Genomic DNA, 15,686 nt, shown 5'->3' on the forward strand with positions numbered 1-15,686 from the left:
AGGGCCACAAGTTAATTTTTATAAATGTTTATAATGCGATCTTTCCAGGCCATAGTACTGCAAGAGTGGATGAGTTGGAGAGTAGGCTCGCTCGCATACAGGAGCAAGGGGCGTCGATGACTCATTTGGTTTTAGCTGGCCATCTGTGTCCAAATCTGAAAGTCATCGTGTACTCTGGATGAGGGCCACTTATGGAACATACAAAGGTGGGAAGTGTGCTATGCAAGTTAGTAAACACACATGCCCTTACACACACCATGGAGCTGGCCGAAGTTGGGAAGGATAAAATGGTACACCCCACATTTAAAGGCAGAGGAAAATGTTTATTTTATTGATTTCATCTTTGTTTCCAAAACACTTAAAACATGGGTCACAGGTTTTAAAATATGTCTGGAGTATCTTCAGTGACCATAATCCCCTAGTCATGTCCCTCGTGGAGCTAAATCTCTGCAAGAACCCACCTAGAGTGTTGGGTGGGGGGGGGGGGGGGGGGGTGGTATGTGCAACAGACCAAGGCAGGAGGTTGAGATGATCACAGGGTAATGGCAAAGCATTTTATAGAGCTTTAGTGAAAAATGGTGAACAGCTCATCGCGGACTGTTTAGACTGAACTAGTCAGAGCATTCAAGGGTGTTGCCCAATTAATTGATGGTCTTCTCAGGACCACAACACACAAAGCTAGATCGAATGACCCTAGGTGTGTTGACCAACAGTGCTCCAGTGTCCTGAGAAAGCTGAAAGTTGCTCTAAAATCCTCCCCAAGAGACAAGAGCAGGGTGACCCTTTGCAGGATAAATTACAAATTGGCAGTAAAAGGCCGTAAATCCAAATTAGAAGAGCAGGATTGGGAGGACATGAGGGAAGCAATAGAGCTAAAGGACACAACTGCCTTTTGGAAAGTTATAAACGATCCTTGCTTCCAAGAGGCAAACAAACCCAGGGTAGCCAATAACATCCTGCCGGAGTTATGGCATGAGCACTTTTTCGGGCCCTATAATCACTGCTTGGCTGAAGCCCAGTCAGAGGATGACTGGGGGAGCAGACCATCAACCCGATAATTTTCTATCTGGGCGAGATCAAGGCAGGGATTGAAGGCCTGACCAAAAGCAAGGCCCCAGGCCCTGATGAGATCCCACCTGATCTTTTTTTGAGCAAAGCAGATCTTAGGGCACCAATCCGGACCATAGTAATTAACGCAGCAGTAGACATAGGTATGCCGCCATCCTTGTCCACACCCACGATTGTTCCCATCTTTAAAAAAGGCAACAAGTATAGCCCACTTTGTTACCGTCCTATTTCCTTAATTGACGTGTCAGCAAAAGTTTTAGCACAGGTTATCCTCAGCCAGCTCATGGACCGGGCTGAGGATCAGCATATCATAACTGATACCCAATATGGCTTTAGGCCAGGAAAGTCAACCACCGATCAATGTCTTAACTTGTATTTACTGGTAGCCAAGTACACTTTTGCTAGCCAAGAAACCGTGTACCTGTCATTCATGGACTTGACGGCGGCTTTTGACAGAGTTAACTGTAGGAAATTATGGGCAGTAATGGGTGGCCTTGGGGTCGACCCCGGACTTAACATTTTAAAAGCTTTGCATCAGAAGACTACCGCCACAGTTCGATATAACCAGGAGAGAAGTACCACCGACCCTTTCCCATGCTTAAGCGGGGTCAGACAGGGTTGTATCCTGGCCCCTTTTTAGTTTACTTTGTACATAAATAGTTTGGATCAGGCACTTAGCACTTTAAAGGTTGACACACCGAGGATTGATTCAAGAGCGATCCCTGTCCTGCTCTATGCGGATGACGCTGTTCTCCTTGCCGTGCACCCAAAGGGCTTCAGGGTCTGATAGACGGCTTTGTTTCCTTTATGGAGAACTTAGATCTGTCCCCTAGTATATCCAAGTCGTACATTATGGAAGTGGGCAAAAAAAAACAAGCAAAAAGAATGATTACATGATTGGTACTCACCGCTTGGGAAAGGTGCACTCTTTCTCGTACCTGGGGATTTTATTTGATGGACGTCTACATTTTAAAGACCTTTTAGAGGGGAAATGCCGTATGTTAGCTAGTTGCTCTGGGTCAATCATGAATTTTGCACGAAGACTAGGCCGTTGGTCACTGGAGAACATTCTGAGATTATACAGCTCCATTTGGTGTGTCAATGTTCTCTATGGAAGCGAGGTATGGGGAGTTATAGATGCGCAGCATTTACAAATAGAGGAAGATAATTATCTTCGGCGCGAACTTAAAGTGCCTCAGAGCACACCTTCCCACATTATCCACAAAGAACTTGGCGTCGGTTACATCAGGGATAGGCTGGAAGTCAAACCCCTAGTCTGCTGGGCCAAAATCTGGATAAATACGGAGGCCACATTCAGCAGGCAGATCATAGTAGACTTCTTAGAAACAGTGTGGCTGACCATAGTTAGGCACCTCAGTTTCAAAGTAAACTTATCAGTACTTGGTTTGTGCACGGCACATCCGGAGCTTGCCACACATATGCTCCACTGTAGAAACAGATACAAACTTTTGAAAACAAGGATGGTGCACCAAGGAACAAAGTTCAGAGAGCTTTTAATGTTGCCAAAAGTAAGTCCTTTATTTTTTCAATCTTCAAAAAGCCTCAGCCAACACGTTTCGTTTTATTGGAACTTCGTTAGGGCTCGGTAATCTCTTGTGGTTCCAGCACAAAGATCAAAGATAGAATAAATCCAAGTGTTTTCAGTTCACGTTCTCATCAAAAAGTCCTTTTAGCAAATTAGTACAAAACTAAATGTTCTCAGAGTTCAGATCAAAATCTAATGGTCCAACGCCTTTCCTTACGTACCTTATATACCTGCTTTATAAGGACAAAAAGCTTATTCCTCCAGGATCAGGGGGGTTCCAATAGCACAGTCTTGACACATGTACCTCTATATTCTGGAAGACACTTAGAAATGTCGTATGTTTCGCATTAAAACTCGAACGATTCCAATATTAAGATCGTAGGGGGATCATGATTCTTATTGTTCAAAATTTGCATGTATAATCCACTCTCACAACTAGAGTAGATGACGACCGAAGTAACGGTCTTCTGTCCTTGATATACAGCGGGGCATATATAGCCCCCGAAGTACAGTAACTGAGCAGCCCACCCGTCTACATTCGTCCTCCCTTGCTGTCGGAAATACCGCCACAGTCTCCGTGAGCTCGAGAACGCGTTCCTCAAGCATGTCACAACACTCAGGGAAGATAGGGAGCTGATTAAGCAGACAGTGAGAGAATATCTTCTGACCAAAACATGCGTGGGTATTGAGCCTTACTTATCTTATTTTCATAATGCCCACGACAGATTTATAATGACACTGTTTAGGCTTAATCTTTTGCACCATATATTAGCTGACCCGGCAGGATTTACCTCGTCTATAGAGTTGAAGGGTCCGTGTGGCTGCGACCATCGGTCTCCACAGGACACCCTTCACTTTGTTTTATTATGTCTTTTTTATTCAACACCTAGGAGTTTCTTTTTAAAAAGTATTTTAAGGAATGCCAGATTTAAACATGCAAGGGTGGCCCTGTTACTTTAAAAATTGTCCACAGACGCATTAACACTGTTCTGTACTGTAAATTATTTAAGGGCAGCAGTCAGGCTCAGAACAACAAGGGGCATTAGGTGAACATATGTGGCCCGTGATGTTAGTCCTGCAATGGCCCTAAGAATGAATTTGATGAGGGGAGGAGTTCTTAATCACGGAAAAACTGAATATGTACTATTTTAAGCTGTCAAACCGTCTTGTTTTTCATCATGATGTATTTTATCTGTACTTTTGTGGTATTTTTTCATACCGAATAAAGTATTATGATTGATTGATTGAAGTTACTTAAATTGGGTAATACTCTTTCTTATGGGTACTCTAACTGCATATTTCTTCCTCACCCTTAGAATATCCCCAGGTGCTAGACTGGATACAGGGAATTCTTAAGCAATTTCGTGCACCCTGGTAGGCGACTCGCACGCACCCTGAAGCAGACACAGCAGAGCCACATATAAGCTCCACCACAGTGCGCGGATAACAGTTTCTTGTATTGTTCCTCTTTGCGAGCTTACAGACATACAAACAAGCATTGAGAAAGCAATAGGTCTCACCCTCGTTTAAGTTCAAGCAATTCTGTTTGTAATTAGGTGGCTTTTTAGCTTTGCTTTTATTAGTGTCTTTCAAACTTTCATGTACATAACATGCATATGTATGCATATGTGTATATGTATGCATGCATTTATATTTGTATTTATATAGATATGCAGATGTATATATATGTATATATATATATATATATATATACACACATACATATAAATGCATGCGCATATATATATATATATATATATTACCTACTGGTGGTCGCCAGTAGGTATATAAAGTTAGGCCCTAGTTACCATAGGAAATCCCCAACATTCTATTGGGAATAACGTTGGCGACGATTGAGGAATCTGCTTGTATTTCCTTAAAATTGCTTCACTCCGCTCTGCTCCTTCCCTGAAAGTTTCGGGGGGATTCGTCAAGCGGGGGCCGAAAGGGGGGTCCCAAAACGGATTTTCCCCATGTTAATTTCCATAGGGACCTTTAGACACGGCTACAGCCCAAACGGCTGAATGGAATTACACCAAACTTGGCAAAATGGTAGCGCCTGGTATGCATATGTGCCTTTGCTATATTTAGTGAAAATCCCTCGAGTAGTTGTTGAGAAAATTGAATTTGAGCAAATTATATATCTATATGCGCTCACCGTACGCGCACCGTACGCCAACGGTGCGCGTACCCTTACGTGCGTGAGCGAGTTTGATTGGCTGGCAGTCAACTGACAACATTCCAAACTGTCCAAACCAGGAAGTGTTGGCCACCATCTTGTTTTCCAGGAGAACTGAGGCACAAGAGAGCCCAAAACAAGAGTGGAAAACACAAAAAGGGGGCCGGGTAGAGACCCCCCAACCCTCTAGCCCTTCTCAGGGGTCCCAAAAGGACCCCCAAGGGCAAAAAAAAATAATTTCAAACAAATCACGGGGTACGCGCACCATACGCGTACGGTACGCGTACCGTGCGCGATGTCATCAGTGATGTCAACAGTGATGTCAAATGAGATGTCACCAGTGATGTCATCAGTGATGTCATTTGAGATGTCATCAGTGATGTCACGGACCATGTTATGAATGATGTAATATGTGACATCATCAGCAGTGGATTGCGGGTGCGCAAAATATAGTTAGTACAACTAACTATATAGGAGCAATTTCAATGGTTTTTAAAATGCTAATTCCTAACTATATAAGGCCTGAAACCTATGGTTTTTTAAGTGAATATATATATATTTTGTTCTAGGAAGCGCTTGCAGTTTCTTTTTTAACAATTAAAATCGTATCTCATTTACAATATTTGTGTGTCTGATTTCCAGTGTTTCCAGCAAGTCATGTCGAGGCGCTGCATGAGGCACGTGAGTAAGATAAATGAGAGAGCAGATTAAACTATCATACAGCGCCAACTCTGAAATATATCGATTCTAGATACAAGGAGTTTTAGTGCCTGTCAAAAGGTGGGTCCTACAGATAGGTGGGGTGGGGGTGGGGGGTATAGAGAGCACTATATAGACATCATAGTCCATTCATCTACCCATCCATCCAGCGCTTCTTCCAACCCACCCATGCACCCCACCCTCCTATTGATGTAGCCACCCATTAATTAATCTCTCTACGATCCATTCATACATCCATTCATCCTCCATTATTACAATCGTCCATGCCCACCCAATTCCATCCATGCATCCTCCTGATCCACTCACACAAATCTATCCACCCACCCACCCGCCCGCCCATCCATCCATCCATCCATCCATCCATTCATCCATCCATCCATCCACCCATCCATCTTCTTGCTGTTCACGGCTCACTCATTTACAGGTAGCCACGAACCTTCATGCATCAAACCCTCTCACTCATCTTCATCCACCCTTAGCCCAGTGGCTCTGGACCTGCAGTCCGGGGACCCCGGAGGCTGAATCCCTACTCAAGGGTCCCCGGCTGTTTAGAAAATTAAATAACATCAGAAAATTAATAAAGTGTATATATAAAGAACCAAAATGTAAAAAAGAACATTTTAAAAGATTTTAAACTGAAAGTTACAAATGTAGTATCCTAAGACTGATTGGTGGCAACAGTGCAAGTGCATCATAGTGTGCATGACTAAGGCCCGCAATTGAAGTTAGAAAGGCTCAAACCTTCCCATAAAAAAGTTATTTTTATTTTTCTTTGCGAATATTTCATTTGTGTGTTTGTTTGATGAAAGCTTGTTTCTATAGTTTAGTCTGTAGTTTCAGGTTAAATCATCTGAAATGCTTAGGCCAAGTCCCCGGCTTCCACTAATGACTCACTGGGGGACCCCGGATCCCAATAATAATTTAGTGGGGGTCCCCAGTTCCCATAATGATTAAATGGGAATCCACAGAAGACAAAAGGTTAAGAACCGCTGAGTTTACCCCAGCTACTCATTTGCAACCATCTATCCATTCATCCAACTCACCCGCTGGTGTACACGCACCCATCCATCCATTCATGCTTACACTGTTCACGCATTCACTCAGTCCGCCTACCTTCCCTGATCCACCCATTCAGGGAAGTTATCATCCCCTTTCACCCTTTCACATTCACCCATTCATCCATTCTCCATCCATCCATCCACTCACACATACACTTCCCCAGCGACCCGTTCACATTAATGCACCTAAAAACGAATCCACCAAGTCCTTAATTCATCCCTCTGCCCATCATATACCTGTGAAGCGCCGGCAAAAGGAACAAGCAGCCCAAATGACCAACGAATTATAAAAGCAGCGCAGCTTTATGATTTGTAAATAAGTTTCAGGAAAGTTAGAATGGAGATATGCGAAACAAACCACACCCCTATGCCAGAGCGTGTGGCGAAACCTACAGTAGAATGCTGAAATGCTGAGATGGTCACCCTCGGAAGAGCACAGCGGCCCTTTAATTGCTCCATTGCCTGAGGCCAACACATGCTCTAAGGGAATTCGATAATCGCGCCTTTTTTTCTTTTAAAACGAGATACTGAGGCCCCTCGTTGGGGTGGCAGCACCTCAGCCTCCCCCAGAGGGGGCGTACTAGGCGCCGCAAGTGCTCCTAAAATGAGCCAATTTACAAACATCAAGGATGCTAAAACTGCACTTCAAGGTGCCCTAACAAGGATGAAGAGAACGCCACCCTCGGTCTTTGAGGATTCTCTGGGGGTGAGTGGAAGATGGGGTACACTGGTCGCACGAGCAAAAAAAGACAGATGTTGAAAACTGACACATTTTACTTCAAAGTATGTTTATCCACATCGATGCTACAGCAATTCCCCTGCTGTGCTGAAGGGTCTTCATATCCATTATACATGACAAGCTCAGCTCGTCATTAGTGCAGCTCCACTGTGCCTCATGACGAGCTGAGCTCGTCATTAGCGTCAATGTGGGTATGAAGAGTCACATCAGGTGAGGAATTCTACCAGTTATTTTACAATGATTCACAGGCACCACTCTGTTCATGCAAGGTGAACTGGTGCAGGTGGTCGTGAAAGCCACCATGGTCCCGAGGAGCATACACATGCGCATATCATCGCACGTGCTTCCTGTGCATCCCTGGAAAACCATCTTCTGTACTGATTACATTATCCGTGTGGATTAGGGGGGTTTAAAATGACACGTAAATATGAGGAATAAAACACATTTTATAAATAAGTATGAAACAGTTTGAGGATTAGAGGGTCAGTCGTTTTCAACCGAAGCACACTAAATTTGGCAAAATCTTCAGAGACCCGCCCTTCACCGTCCTTAAAATATTTGAAGAAATCGGTGTAAGGTGGGTTATAAAGTTAAAAGGGGTCCTGGGGGCGCCACCCCGCTCATATTGTACAACCTAGGGTAGCGCCTTCATTTAAATACCACCAGCTTCTAGGTGTGCAGATGAAAGCTGACTCATTGAACTCTGTGACCTCAGGGGTCACCAGGCAGAGGTAACCTTCCAGTAAGACTCACCCTGCCCACACTGTGCAGTCCGGGCCTGCGGTCCCAACGCGCCCGAAGTATTCTAAATTTATTTTTTTAAAAATACACATGCGCACGCATCAGAAGCTGCCTTTATAGTGTGGCTGCTAGTAATCGGATAAGCACAAACACAATAAAATGCGAAGTAATATTTAAAACAAGCGCGGCGCGGTCCCAAAAATAAAAGAGGATCTCTTGTCTTTATGGAGCCATGCGTTTGAAACACATGGCCTCATTAAGATAAGAAACCTTTTGCGACAGTAGGAAGTCAGACGTGCCTGTCCAAATGGGCCGTCTGACGCACAAACGGTGACGCCGGCCAATGGGAAAGAGGGGCGGGGCTTAAAGCCTGATACATGAAAGCCCTCTAAAACATAAAATCTTGCCAGCGAAATTGCGCATGTGCGCAGCCCACGCAGGCAAGAGCTAAAAATGGTCTGAGACAGTGAGTGGATTGCTAACTTTAGACCTTTTCAGATGGTAAAGAGGCTTCTCTACAGAACAGGGAGGTGGGAGGGCAGTGAGGAATCTGCAGTTAGAGAATACAAAACAAGAAAAAGAACTACAGAAGGTAGCAACTTGAACTTCTGATCATGTCTTTTACTCGCAGATTTCTCCCCTTTAGAATAAAATAACCATTAATTATAATTGGCTGAATAGATACCACAGCTGTATCTCACAAAGGTGGAGATTCTGGGGAGTGGACTCAGATCAAAACGTACAGAACCGAGCAGGCAAAGAGACCTTCCCACCGGCCCGGACTGTCAAGGCAGTAGTGTTTTGTGAATGTATGCACATGCCCAAGTCAGTCTCATAGACGACTAGAAAAGCTACCCCACTGACCAAAGGTGCTGCACTGGAGGAAATGAGCCTCCAGGTCTTTAGTCGCATCCTTCTGAGCCAGAACACAGCAGATTTTGAAGCAGACTACTAGTCACCTTGAAATGGTCGTTTGCACGGCCAGGCCTTTTTTAGCAAAAGAAAACTCCATTAAGAGCTGATACCCACACTATGGTCCTTTGCGTGGTCCTTGTAAAAGTTCAGAGCCCTTTAACAGTCGAGGCAATAGAGTCTTTCTTCATGAGGGAAAAGTGGGGCAAAAACCGCTAGAAGAGTGACTAATTGGCTAATGTGGAAGGGAGTCATGACCTTTGGTAGGAAGGCTACCTGGGTTCTTTTGGGAAAGAAGAGGGTTCAGGGCATTTGTACCGGAGGTTTCTGCACTTCACTCATGTAGCATGCTGACATAACTGCAATGAAAAAGGCAACTGTGAATGTCAAAACATTTAGCAACACCTGTACATAGGCCTTTTTTCATCCATGAACCCAGGATCTGGAGCAACATCCCCATATCCATCAGGACCACCCCACATTCTGCCCTTATTTTGGAAAGAGTTAAATATGGGCCTCTTTAAAGGACACTACGTCATAATGTATTAACTGTTCAGAAAACAGCTAACTCTCTTATCATTCTTTGACCATATACTGGACTTTGACTATGTACAGTGCACCGCTGCATCTTGGCTGGATTGGCGCTATTGAAATGCCATAAACCTACATACTTGGACTTGAAGGGCATGCACATAAGTGTCAAGACCAAATTCAGATTACATTTGGGCATAAGAAATAGTTTTCAGGTCAATCATGTGAGTCACACCTAATACATCACTAGTGGTGACTTAAGCAAAGACAGTTGGTCAGGTAAACACAGAAAGACCATAAGGGCCGACAAATAACCTTTCAATGTATCCGTTGCAAGGCCTTGCTGGTTGAAAAAGAGGACAAAGGAAAAAGAACATCAGAAAGTTTGGCTTGTAAGGGGTCGAGTGTCATGCACCACACCAGGCAAATTTGTGCCAGCACCCAGCATAGACCAGCTTCGTGGAAGGGAGTATGGCAGCAAGGATGACATCCACCACGGTGGGCAAGTCAAAAGCTTTTAGCTGTCTCTGGTTAATTTCTACACATGGAGGCATAGGTTGTGGAGAACCGGACCCTTCTCTGTGACTAAGACAGAAGGTTCTCCCAAAGTTAGAGCCTGAACGAATGACAAATGCTAAGGTGGTCTGGGTAGAACACCCAGACATGAACCGAAGAGGCATTAAACAGAAGGAATGCTAACGTCCAATATCATGTATAGGAAATATTTAATTTAGAATGCTTTACAGGGAACTAAGTCCATAAATTGTCCTCAGAATTTCAATTCTGGTACATCAAAGTTATAAAGAACGCTCTAACAGCCAGCATGTGTTTCACCCCTTAACGGTACGCAGGCATGGTGCTTTTTCAAGTCTGGAATAATACATTATGGCAGAAGATTGTATTTCGTGTGGTCACAAAGGTGTTCCACAGCACTCATAAGAATCCTACCAACTCTTATTAGGATGTAATACAGGTGTTTTGGAGAAAAAGGTGATTATAACGTAACAAAATGCAATACACGAATAATTATTCGTTGTCAGTCACAGAATCATTAAATTTCACATAAAAAGTAGAACAAACAGATAATATCCACTAGGCTTATAGGTGTGGTGTTAATGAATTACAAAGGCCTAATGGAATTGGCATAGGTCTCAAGCTGCATAATGGTACTTAGAAAAGTAATCTGCTAGTCACTAAATACATGGAGGGAAACCAAGGTGCAGGAAGGCCAATTTTAGCAGAGGAAGGAGTAGTATCAGAACTGTTAAGTCTAATTTGAGTGTATCACCCTTGCATCTTTGATCAACGTCAGATCAATTAAGTAAAAGTATAAGGAAGGGTAAGAGTATAACAATTAATTAAATAAGTAATATATAGTCAGGAGTATTTATGCTTGAAAGTGCGTCTTTTTAAATTAATTATGGGTCTGCATAGATACCGTAGCTGAATGAAGAGGCAATTATAGAAGGCAAAACTGCTGTTAAGGAAGAGGAGTGGCAAATTAAAAGAGCACTATGAGAGTTTCTCTTTCCCAGTGTATGGGGAAAGAGACAGAGAAGACTGGGGGGAAAAAGATGCTGGTTTGGGTGGATATGACAGCAAGTGATGAGCCATACCTGTCAAAAATGCGGTCCAGAATCAATGATCAGCCAGAGTCTGGGGGCGCATGTCCCCTCTAGATGTATTCCTTTTTATTAGGTTTCGCTTGCCCTGTGCTTTTGAAATCTCTTGTATTTAATACATCTGAAAAGAGGGCTCTTATCAGTTCCCAATACCAAATTATTGCGTTCATTCGCTTTGGTGTGGAACGTTTGTTGTAAACTACCCCTGGCTGCACGCATTTACAATACATCTACTAAAGCTGTTCACGCTGTGTAAACCCCATTCCCAATCAAGATAAGATCTCTTCCCACGGAAAAGGCAGACAGCTGCCAACAGTGTGCCTGAATGCTTGCTTTTTATTACTTAGTTGTGCACACGAGATGTTTTAGCCTTAGAACGTTTGTGGCATTATCTATTCATGCCTCAGTACCTTTCTTTGTACTTTGTAGGCATTAGCGGATTGATTTTTTTAAAACTTAATCTATTTGGTTATTATGATCACATTCTAAATGTTGTAATAAACATTGCACTTTAAAAAGGAGTGAATATACAAGCTATGCTATCATTTACTAAGCAGGCAGTCACAAGTGCAGTTACATTGCAGACAACAGGGTTATGATTTGAATGGTCCAACAGGTGCAGGAGCACAGGGCCCAAAAGTTGTCCGAACTCCTCTAAACACATACTATTGCTATATTTGACTACTAAACAGGCAGTCACAATTACAATTAACTTGCAGTTAAAAGGGACTTGATTTGACTGGTGTAGCAAGTGCAGTGGCACCGGGGCAAATAGCTCTAGGGACTCCACTAAACCAAGATTATTGCTAAAATTTCAAACTAAACAGGGAGTTACAAGATCAGCTACCTTGCAGACAACAGGGTAATTATTTCAATGGTGCAGCATGTGTAGTGCCACCTGGAAATCACGCCTCTAAACATCAAATATTGCTATATTTGACTACTAAACAGACCGTCAACAAGTGCAGTTATCCAGGAGGAAACAGGGTCATGATTTTAATAGTGCAGCAGGTGCAGTGGCACTGGGACCAAATACTCCAGGCACCCCAGGAAACACGACGCAAAGAGAGAGAAGTGCGAACCTGCCGCCATTGCCGCATCATCGAGGAAGCGTGTCGCCACTGCCGACCGTCGCATCACTGGAGAAGCATGCGGCCGTCACCGAGGCGTTGTCGCATCACCGGAGAAGCGTGACGCAGGGCGTTGCAGCTCAGAAAATCACCGGGTTCAACGCACGTTGTCACATCGCAACAGAGAAGCCATTTTGTCGCATCGCACCAGATCGTCGCAACGCATCAAGACGCCATCTTGTCACATCGGAACTGGAGCGCAAGAAGAATCAACGCATCACCTTCTCTGAGCCCCTTTTGTTTGTTTTGCGTTACGCATTCCAGGTATTTTGAGACTAAAGTATTGCATTCATCATCTACAAGTTTATTTTTGCAACAACCTTTTTAAAAGACATTCTACTAAGTCACTGTATGTTGGATTTTTGTCGTTTTAGTCTTGTTTAGTTTAGATACAGATATTTTATTTTTCTAAACTGGTGTGGTGTCGATTTGTGGTGTTTTCACTGTGTAGTGGAGTGGTGTGGCTCACTGGTTAGAGGCGGCAGACCTGGAAGCAGAGGTCGGCCCGGGAACAGGGTTCGATTCCCGACGCCGCAGGGTCTTGGGCTATGGTCAGCGGACTCGATAATTCTCGCCTCGGTGCCTACTCCAACCATGGTCCCACTCAGCAACTCTGGGCAATAGCTTGCTTAATCTCTACTAACAGCCCCATCAGTGCTGGGGATGCTTGTTTTCACCTTGGAGATGCCCAGGAGGGACCATCTCACAGGGAAAGCCAGGATGGGTTCCCCAGCGGTATACAGCGCCGGGACGCCCCTTTGCTGGGGCAGCTGTGCGCTTTACAAGTATACAACATTTAACATTTACGCTGAGTGTTGGTACAAATACTTTACACATTGCCTTTAGGATAAACCTGTCTGCTTGTGCCTAGCTACCAAGGGGGTAAGCAGGGGCTATCCCCCTTAACCTTACACCCTGAATAGAAACAAGGTTCCCTATTTGGACAAAGGTACCTACCTCTGCCAACTAGAGACCTCCATTTCTAACAGTCTCTGTTAATAGTTCCACAAGTTATGCTATCCGGTACTTCCAGGTCAGAAAGGATCAACAGATCTATTTCTTTGTATTGTACAGGCCTACTTACACAACCAACAATGTGCATATTAGCTACGAGGTGAAAGTTGCAGACTTTATAGTTATAAACTTGGAATTAACCATAGCTGTAAAGGGTAAACAATAACCATTTATTAAAACAAAAACAAGGCCCTATATTTGGAATGCCCTTCGTTGGTAAGATCGTTGATTAGTATACAAATGTGCATGCGTGCTGGTCAACGTGTTATTCACTGTAAAGGACTAACAGGTTTTCAATTTGATCTGCGCTTTTTACCTGAATTGGGTGAATATAATAAAAGAAAACATTACAAACAACATCATAAAACATATGAGAGGTAGAGAAATAAAAGACATGCAGCTCATATGCCCTTCTCGATGGAAGAAATGTTACACACACCGGTTTTGTTGAGTAGCAACACACCAATCACATTTGTTTTTGTCTTCATACCCAAAATTAAGAGTCCTTCGAGCACTTGATGTAACGCTGATTCTATCAGATGAGGGACTTGGGAGGACATGTCGTCCGGGAGACATCTTTTTCACTTCCCAGGCCAAAGATGTTGGTCTGCAAATATAACATACAATTTAGAAGGAAGGAGAGTATTCTGTAAATTCAAATCTGACAATAATGGTTTTCAGTTACAAAGTGTTGTGATAAAATGTATAAGAAAAGGTAATTTTTCTAAAGTAAGTGTCTTTATTACTCTCTGGCATATACAAGATTTGTCAACTGGTATATGGCTTTATGATTAAAGAATAGCTTAACAACTTTCAGAATGCATTACAGGGTTATATCAAATTGCTGATGAACATTTGTTTGCAGGTACTTATCTATCAAGTACATAATATATATGTTTAAATATTTGCAGTTACATATCAGCAGTTCCAAGTCTTTTAGTCACTCAACACCGTGCAGAACTATCAAAGCCGGTGAACTGCCAAGTGAGCCAAAATTAAGTAAGGACGCAGATTTCCCCATGAGTAACACAATCACTATTGTATTACTTTGAACTCGTGTTAGTCACAAAAGCAGCAATTTCAACATTTTGCCTGGGAGTCATGCTTTTCCAACGACAGAGTGTGATCACTTGATCCACACCATCTTCTTTAAGGCATTCGACCACAAACCCACTAGCACACGTTAAGTTACTTATAAATAACACACACATATATATATTCACACACACACACACATACTTGGATTTATATAAATATGAAACAATAATATGCTAACGCTGTAAACTTAGAAGCATACTCAAAGTCATATTACTGTTGTGTAGCAGAAGTGCCATAATCTTTCTTCATGTACCCAATTAGATTTTTTGATATTATACAATTTTACAATAAAAAAAGACAAAACAGCAAAGCACTTAGTAACTAGTATCGCCATGGTAATACCAACATACAGTTGTACCAGGTCGTGTAGTGTGGGTATACCCTAAAGTTGTAGACTTGTAAAATACCTTTCCATGTCAGGAGAATGATCTTAGTTATAAGCTTAAAGCACTAGTAGAATTAAACCCCAAGATAATTTGCCTCCAGGAAACGTGGGCGGGGGAAGAGTTCCAGTTTGAGAACTTCTATGTGTACTGTAGCACAGCAAAAAAAAAAATCTGTAAAAGGGCATGCAAGTGGAGGCCTAGCCATCTTACTTAGTTGTGACATAGCATGGGATCCCGTAATCTACAAGCATCCATCAAATTGCTGTATTGGTGCAAAGCTGAAAATAGGAGAAGATAACTTTGGGCAAGTGACGTTTCTATTATTGGTGAATGTGTATATCCCCCCCCCCCCCCCCCCCCCCCCGGGAGGGCATCTAATCCATTGGTCGACTCCATTTGCACTTTTGTGCAAAGTTTAGGTAATACTGAAGAATGCACATGTATAATGATGGTAGGGGATTTTAATGCTAAGTTATGTAATAGTGCAGTCTTATCTCTCTCTAATCCAGATCTGGAGGAGGTTTGGGCTATCCCTGAGTCTGTATTTCCGGCCCAATTAAAATCTGATAAGCATGGACTATTACTTTTGCAAAATCTTAGGAATCTAGACCTTGTACTTTTAAATGGTAGATTCCCGGAGGACTCACCCGCAGCTTATACTTTTAATGGGACATATGGCCCCTCCTTAATTAATCATATGGCAGTCTCCTTTCAATTGGTTAGTGCATGTATACAGTTCAAGGTATTTGCCACAAAGCTGAGCGACCATAACATTTTAGTGGCAAGCATGGCCACAAAAATTGAGAAGCCTTAACTTTGGAATCAGAGGAATGAAAATGTCACTTATGCTCAAAATAATGGCCGTACTTGCTGGTCATATAAGTTGCTTCCAAATGTTAAGAGGATTTTCAAGAATATCGCTTTCAGCCCAAGTCCAGATAC

At 42.9% G+C, this 15,686-nt stretch overlaps 1 protein-coding gene across 2 annotated transcripts in view; it reads right to left on the reverse strand.

Moving 5' to 3' along the window:
- The window catches only part of SCAPER (S-phase cyclin A associated protein in the ER), a 3,157,511-nt gene that overhangs the window by 2,652,621 nt on the left and 489,204 nt on the right, over positions 1 to 15,686 (reverse strand). For both annotated transcript variants that reach the window (XM_086959426.1, XM_086959427.1), the window contains exon 7: positions 13,751 to 13,867. In XM_086959426.1, coding sequence (XP_086815552.1) covers positions 13,751 to 13,867 — 117 coding nt within the window. The remainder of the gene's footprint in view (positions 1 to 13,750; positions 13,868 to 15,686) is intronic.

Source organism: Lissotriton vulgaris, chromosome 2_2, assembly GCF_964263255.1.
Source record: "Lissotriton vulgaris chromosome 2_2, aLisVul1.2, whole genome shotgun sequence".
NCBI classification, from domain to species: Eukaryota; Metazoa; Chordata; class Amphibia; order Caudata; family Salamandridae; genus Lissotriton; species Lissotriton vulgaris.